Source organism: Malurus melanocephalus, unplaced genomic scaffold (assembly GCF_030028575.1).
Source record: "Malurus melanocephalus ecotype Western Australia unplaced genomic scaffold, MMel_1.1 scaffold_1622, whole genome shotgun sequence".
NCBI lineage: Eukaryota > Metazoa > Chordata > Aves > Passeriformes > Maluridae > Malurus > Malurus melanocephalus.
The window spans coordinates 9,164-18,086 of record NW_026624854.1 but is presented as its reverse complement, the minus strand read 5'-3'; the positions used below and the strand labels follow the sequence as shown (position 1 = coordinate 18,086).

At 54.6% G+C, this 8,923-nt stretch overlaps 1 protein-coding gene across 1 annotated transcript in view; it reads left to right on the top strand.

The window, feature by feature from the left end:
* Positions 1-1,540, top strand: part of LOC130587194 (aquaporin-2-like) — a 5,894-nt gene extending 4,354 nt beyond the window's left edge. The window contains exons 2-3 of the mRNA XM_057388159.1: positions 284-364; positions 1,262-1,540. Of these exons, the coding sequence (XP_057244142.1) occupies positions 284-364; positions 1,262-1,477 (297 nt within the window). The 3' untranslated portion in view covers positions 1,478-1,540. The remainder of the gene's footprint in view (positions 1-283; positions 365-1,261) is intronic.
* The last annotated feature ends 7,383 nt before the right edge of the window (positions 1,541-8,923 follow it).

The window sequence follows — 8,923 nt, the reverse complement described above, 5'->3', positions numbered from 1 at the left end:
CCCCCATACCCACAGATCGTTCCTCTCCCATCCTCAGAGTCAGGAAAGGGAATTTTCTGCAGGATTTGGAGCTCATCCCCGCAATCCTCGGGGTGACACCACACTCAGAACCTCGCTCACAGTGCTGACTCAGGTGGTGGCTGCTCCCCGAATCCCTTTTCCCGGAACGGGAATGCTGCAGGGCGAAGCAGCAGCGCAGGGAATGAGTCACCCCGATGACACCCCAATATTTTTTTTTAAAATGTGGTAAAAGGTCTTAACGCTGATGTGGTATTCCCGGCAGATCCGTTACACCGGCTGCTCCATGAACCCCGCCAGGTCCTTCGCCCCCGCCGTCGTCGTCGGAGATTTCACCGACCACTGGGTGAGAACGCGGTTTTGGGGTTTGGGTTGGACCAGGCCCCCCMAAACTGCCACGGCGTTCCTCGAAACTCGCCGAGCCAGCCAGATTGTGAGCATTGCCATGCCAGCTCCCAGCCCGAGCAGAGATGCCGAGATTAGGAGCAGGAGGTGGGGCTGCCGSCTGCTTAATTGGCTTTTCCAAACTCCAAACTCCGAACCGGGAGCGTTGCAACAGCAGCAGGGTGTGAGGTCTGTTGACACGACCGAGTTCAGGGAATAAAACCAGTGGAGCGTGGAGCTGTTTCCAGTCCTGGGAAATTTTCCTGGAATTTTTTACACCTTTGGGATCATTCCCCAGGGGATGGCTGCAGTTTTGAGCCTGCCACAGCTCCAGGGGTGTTTGGACCATGTTCCCAGGGATTGGTGGGGTTGTCCTGAGCAGGGGCGAGGAGCTGAACCTTGAGGATCCTTGTGGGTYTTTTCCAGCTCAGGAGATTCCATGATTTTATTTTTTCCATCTGCAAAGAGCCCGGCTGCAGGCAGAGCTGTGATGTGTCCTGAGGTGTCCGGCCCAGGCTGGTGCCTCTTCCTCCTCCTCCTCATCCTCTTCCTCCTCCTCCTTTCCCCCTCCGCTCAGAGCTCTGCCCGTCATGAACGTGCTGAGTGATGTGGGATCCTTGGGAGGAGCATTTTCCTACCCACTCATGGATTGCTGGAGGAGGAGGAGGAGGAGGAGGATGGCTGGGATCATCCATGCCCTTCCGGGGTAGTTCAGATCCCCAGCGATGGCCCCAGCAGAGCGATGGCTTCGTGTTTTGCTGCCAGGAATGAGCCCAAGCGCCTGGAATGCCCCTCAGAGATCCCAGTTCCTCCAAACTCGGGCTGGATTTCACTCACCCCGCTCTTCTCTCCTCTCCAGGTGTTCTGGGTGGGTCCCCTGATCGGGGCCGCAGCAGCTTCCATCCTCTACAACTACGTGCTGTTCCCGCAGAGCAAAACCCTCTCGGAGCGCTTGGCCATCCTCAAGGGCTGCGAGCCCGAGCAGGACTGGGCCGAGCGCGAGGTCCGGCGGCGCCAGTCCGTGGAGCTGCACTCCCCCCAGACCCTGCCCAGGGGGATGTCCGAGAAGGTGTAGCCAAACCATCCCTGGGCCGAGAGAGGAGCTGGACACCTCTGGTGTGGTTCTAGCGCTTGTCCAGAGGAGCATCTCGCCTGTCCCCTCTGTCCCTTCGTTTCTCCTGGGGCGCTGAAGTCGACTCCTCTCCCGGGGAGATGCTGTGCTGGTCCCACCCACCTCCTGTCCCCAGCTCTCCCTGTGCCCGGCGGGTTTCTGACCCGGGGGAGAACCGGTCAATCCCAACCCCGCAGGAACGGGGACCCTGGGACACCCCCAGGACGGTCCCTTGCACGTCCCCCTGGCAGGACACGGAGCTTGGCTGAGGCTGTTCCCTCCCAGGGAGCTCCGAGGAGCCCGCAGAGTGTTCATTACCCTGGGTGTGGAGGTTGCCACCCGATGCCTCATTGCTGCTGAACTCTGCTCCCCTCTCCGCTCCACGCTCGGCTCTTGGCTCACACACGGCAGCAGGAACGGGAGCAGGGGCAGGAGCGGGAGCGGAAACGGGAGCAGAAGGAGCAGGAAAGGAGCAGGAATGGGAGCAGGAGCGGGAATAGGAGCAGAAGAAGAAGGAACAGGAGAAGGAATGGGAGCAGGAATGGGAGTGGGAACAGCAATGGGAACAGGAGTGGGAACAGGAGTGGGAACAGGAGTGGGAACAGGAGAAGCAGGGGCAGGAGTGGGAACAAGAGCAAGAATAGGAGAGGGAGCAGGAACAGGGGCAGGAGTGGGAAAAGGAATAGGAGCGGGAATGGGAGTAGGAATGGGAGCAGGTATGGGAGTTGAAGCAGGACTGGGATCGGAATAGGGAATGGGAGCAGGAAGGGGAGTGGGAGTGGTATCAGAATAGGGAATGGGAGCGGGAAGGGGAGCAGGAACAGGGGCAGGAGTGGGAACGGGAATGGGAGCGGGAATGGGAGTAGGAGTAGGAGCGGGAACAGGAGTTGGAGCGGGACTGGGATCAGGATAGGGAATGGGAGCAGGAACGGGATCAGGATAGGGAATGGGAGTGGGAGTGGGAATGGGAGTGGGAATGGGAACAGGAGCAGGAGGAGAAGCAGGACCTGGAGCGGGAACAGGAGCAGGAGCAGGAGCTGGGGCAGGGGTAGGGGTGGGAATGGGAGTGGGAACAAGAGCAGGAGCAGCGGGAGCAGGAGCAGAAGCAGGAGCTGGAGAAGGAACAGGAGCAGGAACAGGAGCAGGAACAGAAGCAGGAGCATCTTTCCAAGCCGTGAGCGTCACACACAGCAGCTTCTGCTGTGGAAGGGACCAAAATGCCACTTCCCACCCACCACGGGACGCAGAGCTGCTCCCAGCGGGGCTTTCCTGGGAAGATGGGCCGGGGATCATGGCCACAGGTCCCTGCAGGCCCCGCTGGGGAAATCCTGCCAATTGTCCCTCCTGTGGAACGACAAACCCGGGTCAGAGCCCAGACTCACCCCCAGCTCACTCTTGGGCCAGGGCTGTCCTTCCTCTCTCTCTCTCTCTGCTTTTCCCTTCTTTCCCCCGGKGCCGCTCCCCTGGGATGCTCAGGTCACCTGGAACGCACAAAGGGAAGGTTCCACACCCAAAGTGTTTTGGGTGTGAAGGATCAGAATTTTGGAATGGGTTGGGTGGGAAGGGACCTCAAACKCCACCCAGTGCCACCCCTGCCATGGTCAGGGACAKCTYYCACTGTCCCAGGGTGCTCCAAGCCCCGTCCAGCCTGGCCTGGGACATTTCCAGGGATCCAGGGGCAGCCACAGCTTCTCTGGGAAATCCATCCCAGCCCCTCCCCATCCTCACTGAAATTCCTTCTCATCACTTGCTTCCCACATCCCTTTATCGTGGCTGCATCATTCCAGACCCTCCAAACCCCTCCCACTCCTTCCCTCTGGCCTGTCAGGACCTGGCCATGGTCCTCAGCCTCCCTAAGGAGTTTGGGTTGGTTTTTGGGTGAACTTTGTTCTTTCAGCCATTAATCTAACCCCGTTTTGCTTGCTCTGCCCCAAAGTTCTCCATTCCCAGAGTGAATCCCAACAGCATCCCCAGCATCGCCCCATCAGCATCACTCCCACCAGGATTTCCCTGGAAAGGCTGTGAATGGGAATATTCAACGAGATTGGACCCAGTTCTGAACCATATGGGATGATTTATGGATCAGTACAGATCATTATGGATTATTATGGATCATTATAGATCATTATAGATCATTTTCCTTTCCCTATTATGACAGGAACCCCCACCAAATGATGCTGATCCCACTCTGCTCTCCCACCACCATCCCCTCATCCATCAGATCCAGCATTTCCTTCATTTTTCTCTGTGCTCCCCTGGCACCATCCCATCCTCTCGCCATCATTTCCTTCCTTTTTGACTCTGCTTCCCTGTCACCATTCTCTACCCCTGCCAGATTGAACATTTCCTGTCTTTCTCACCCTGCTCCACCATTTTTTCCCTTTCCCACTTTGCTCCACTGGCACCATCCCCTCCTCCTGCCACATCCAACATTTCCTATTTTTCTCACCCTGCTTCATCATTTCCTTCCTTTCCCACTTTTCTCCACTGGCACTGTCCCCTCCTCTCACCAGATCCATAATTTTCTTCCTTTCTCCCCATGCTCTCCCAGCACTATCCCCTCCTCCCTCCATCATTTCCTTCATTTTTCCCTGTGCCCCACTGGCACCATCCTCTCCCCCCATAAGATCCATCATTTCCTCTTTTTCTCTCTGTGCTCCCCTGGCACCATCCCTTCCTCTCACCAGATCCATCATTTCCTTCCTTTCCCACTCTGCTCCACTGACACCATCCCATCCTCCCATAAGATCCATCATTTCCTGTTTTTCTCTCTGTGCTCCCCTATCACCATCCCTTCCTCTCACCAGATCCAACATTTCCTGTCTTTGTCACCCTGTTCCACCATTTTTTTTCCTTTCCCACTCTGCTCCCCCCAGTGCCATGCCCTCTTCCCACCAGATCCATCATCTCCTTCCTTTCTCCTGTGCCCCATTGGCACCATCCCTTCCTCTCACCAGATCCAACATTTCCTGTCTTTTTCACCCCGCTCCACCATTTTTTCCCTTTCCCATTCTGCTCTACTGGCACCATCCCCTCCTCCTGCCAGGTCCATCATTTTCTTCCTTTCTCCCCATGCCCCACTGTCACCGTCCTCTCCTCCTATAAGATCCATCATTTCCTGTTTTTCTCTCCATGCTCCCCCTGCATCCCCTCTTCCTGCCATAATTTCCTTCTTTTCTCCCTGTGCCCCACTGGCACCATCCCTTCCTCTCACCAGATCCAACATTTCCTGTCTTTTTCACCCCGCTTCACCATTTTTTCCCTTTCCCACTCTGCTCCACTGGCACCATCCTCTCCACCCATAAGATCCATCATTTCCTTAATTTCTCCCTGTGGTCCCCTGGCACCATCACCAGATCCATCATTTCCTGTTTTTCTCTCCTTGCTCCCCTGGCACCATCCCWTCYYCYCACCAGATCCAACATTTCCTTTGTCCCCCTGCTCTCCCTCAGAGTTTGGAGTGGCTGTTTCTGGAGGGAGAAGGAAAAGCCCAGCTCTGATCTGGCTCAGGCCAGGTGTTCATCCACATCCAACCCAACACCCCCACAGGGCTTTGTTTCCAGCCCTGGTTTAATCCACCCCAAACGAGGGATTCTGCTTCCCTTCGCTCCTCGTGGTAAATTCGAATTTTAGCTCAGAAGAGGTTTCTCAAAAATTCACTCTGTTCTCAGTAATGTCAATAAAATCACGTTTTTAAATCAATCCAATTGTATTTCTGTTATCAAATGCTCACYTTTAAAACCCCAGCTTGGGGGTTTTTGATGCTTTTTAAAGGAAAATGAATCCAAAAAATCCAAACAGGCTTTGCCAGAAGTCGCCCTGTGCGTGTTCTGCTGTAGAAAAAGCCACAGCTGAATTCAGTTATTTATTAAAATTAACATTGGTGTGTTCAGTGTCTCTTKTCCAGATCGAAGCATTTCGTTTTTGATGAAATGTTTTGATGTTTGAGTCTCGCAGGGCCTGAACCTGAGGGTCAATATCTGGTAATGACTCTCATTTTTTCACATGAAGGGCTTTAAATTCCCTTTYCCCACCTGAATTCAGACACGGGGGTCAAATACTGAGAAATTTCTGGAAAACGCTGACAAATTTATGGAAAACACTGACACATTTATGGTAAATAATAGATTTAAAGTCCTATAAAGTCACCTCCCAGGACCCCAAAATAYWGAMAAATTTATGGAAAAYACTGACACATTTATGGTAAAKAATRGATTTRAAGTCCCAGACCCCAAAYCCCTCAGCCACGKGGCTGAAGCAGCCCCAGTCTTCCCAGGAACACRAATTCACCTTCCTGGTGGAGCTGTGCCACTTCCCAAATTTGCCCCATCAGGGAACCACCGGGATATTCCCAATTGCACTGGGAGAACTGGGAATGGAGGGCAGGATCAGGAACCCGGAGCTGCCACGGGCTGACCCTAAACCCACAGCATTTGGGATGTCAGATCCCACAGGAACAATCTGGGCAGGATTTGAAGCATTCCAGAATCCTTCCAGCCCCAAAATCGCGAGTTTTTCCCCTTCTCCCACCTCRGGGTCAGGGATGGCCTCAGCTTTGGGCTGAACTTTTTGCAAAGCCATGAAAATTCCAGAGCATTTTGGGCACACCCCATCCCCTTCCTCATCTTTGTCACCTTCCTGGGATCGCAGAATTTTTTGGGCTGAACTTGTTGCAAAGCCGTGAAAATTCCAGAGCATTTTGGGCACACCCCATCCCCTTCCTCATCTCTGCCACATTCCTGGGATTGYGGAATTTTTGAGGTTGGAAAAGGCCTTGGACACCACCGAGTCCGGGTGTTCCCTGACTGGGAACCTGCCTGACCCCTGCACTGTCACTGTCCCCAAATGTCACAGTTTTGGAATTCCCCAGAGATGGGACCCCACCTCTGCCCTGAGCAACTCTGCCTGGTCTGGAAAACCCTTTCCAGTCAGGAATTTGCCCAAATCTCCAACTGACCCTCCCCTGGCCCAGCCTGAGGCCGTTTTCCTGCTCCTGTTGTTCCCTGGAGCAGATCCCGACCCCTCCGGTTGTCCCCTCCCATCATGAGGCCCCCCTGATCCCCCTTTTCTCCAGGCTGAGACCCCCAGCTCCCTCAGGAGTTCTCCAGCCCTTCTCCATCTCCGTCCCCATTTCTGGCCAAGCTCCAGCCCCTCAGGGTCACTCTTGGCCGGAGGGGTCCAAAGTGACCGCAGGATTTGAGGGTCCCAGCGAAGGGCCCTGCTCTGCTCCTGCTCCTCACAATTTCTGACACAATCTGTGGTTATTCCCRAGGAATTCTCTCATTTTCCCGTTCCAGCTGGAGGAAGTGGCACCACCAGACCCATCCTTTGATCCCTCACTTGTTATAGGGACAAAAATCCCAAAGCACCCAAATCCCTGCTCCAGGAGGAACTGGGAACACTGACCCCGATCCCAGCGCCTGAAGGGTTTCTCCATCACCAGGGGAAATGGGGAGAACAATCTGGAACAACACTGGAAATAAAATCACGGCCTGGAGAAGCCCAGCCCCACCTGCACCTCAGAAATCCCAGCCCAGGACAAACCCTCCAGCCGCGGTCACAGCCGTGGGACAGCGAGGACAGAGCCAGGGTCACCTCAGGGTGGGCAGGGCTGAGGTCTCTGCTCGGGATTCCTGGGTTTGACCCTTCCCAATCCTCCCAGTCCCCATCCTGGATCTCCAGCTGTCACATCCCTGCCATGCCGTCACCTGCCTGGGATCGGGTCTGTCATTATCTCACATCATTGTTTTTATGGATCTATTAATTTATGGAGCGTGTTTTCCTCGAGGAGGGGTTAAATCCAGCCAGGAGGAGGAGGAGGTGGGGCCAGATGTGGGAGATGACCACGGACCCTCCCAGGAGGTGCTGGTGCTCCAGAGAAAAGCGAAACATCCCAAAATTCCTCCATTTCCACGGCTTGCAGCAAGATCTTTTTCCCAGGGCTCTGCTGGAGAGAGCAGAGGCTCTACTTCAATTTTTATCCGAATTTCCCAGGAATCCAAACAAGCAAAAGAAAAATCCCACATTTCCAGACCACTCAGGGCCAGAACCTTCAGATCTGATGGCACAGAGGATGTTCCCACCGTGGGTCTCTTTAACTCCCCAGTGAACGTTTTTGAAGCTGAGAAATTCCTTGGTGCGTTTATTTCGAGTCTCAGGGGCAGAACAGGGGGAAAATGGATTTTCCCATTCCCAGTTCTCCATGTATTTTCTCCAGAGTTCTGCCAGGAAACCTCAGGCACTTTGAGCTGGGGATTGGGTGAAAATTTTGGCTTTTCACAGAACCCGAGGGTTTGAGTGGGAAGGGACCTTAAAGCTCATCCAGTGCCACCCCTGCCATGGGCAGGGACATCTCCCACTGTCCCAGGCTGCTCCAAGCCATTGAACACTGCCAGGGATTTGGAAATCAAAATTCTTCCCCAATATCCCACCCATTGCTGCCCTCTGGCAGTGTGACCCCATTCCCTGTGTCCTGTCCCTCCATCCCTTGTCCCCAGTCCCTCTCCAGCTCTCCTGGAGCCCCTCCAGGCCCTGCAAGGGGCTCTGAGCTCTCCCTGGATCCTTCTCCTCTCCAGGTGAGCACYCCCAGCTCTCCCAGCCCMGCTCRGGGGGCTCWKGGTCCTGTTCAGATGTCACCCCTCAGCACCCCCAGAACGTTTTTAGGAGTTTCAAGACTCCTGCAATGACATCAAGAGCTCGTTCATTCATTTATGGTGTTTTTCAGGTGGTTTGGAGCCTGATTGTGATTTCAGGTCCTTCTTCTCCTCCAATCCCATGGCACTGCCGTGGGGTGGGGGACAATCACCTCCACAGGGACAACCCTGTCCCAGGGACAATCCCATCTCCAGGGACAATCCCCTTCCCAGGGACAATCCCCCCCATAGAGACAATCCTGTCCCAGGGACAGTCCCCTTCCTAGGGACATCTCCCCTCCACACCACCTCAATTATTCCCAGGTCTGCTCCTTGTGAGCCAGGGAAGGACGGCACCAAAGTGACGACATTTCCGCAGCAAACTCTTTTCCAGAGCAGAAACACCACTGCCCCAAACTCTGTCTGAATCCCGAGGACACAACAAACGGGCCAGAAGAATTCCAAATATTTCTCCAGGTGAGCGGGAAAAGGAGCCTTTGGATGTCCYTGGTGGGGGTGGCTTTGCTGGAAAAGGCTGGACCTGAAAATCAGAGGACAGGAGGGGCTCATCCCACCTTTCCCATGGTGTGGGATCTGGTTTTCCAACCGGCCTTTTGCTTTCCCCATCCTCACCGTCATCCCCTGGGACAATTTAACGATGATTTCAATGCAAATGAACCCCAGAGCTGCCCGGAGACCGCCAGGAATGACTGAGCAGAGAGCAGAGCTGTCATTAAGCTTTGTCACCAGTGAGTTTAAAGAGCATTGAGGTGGCAGC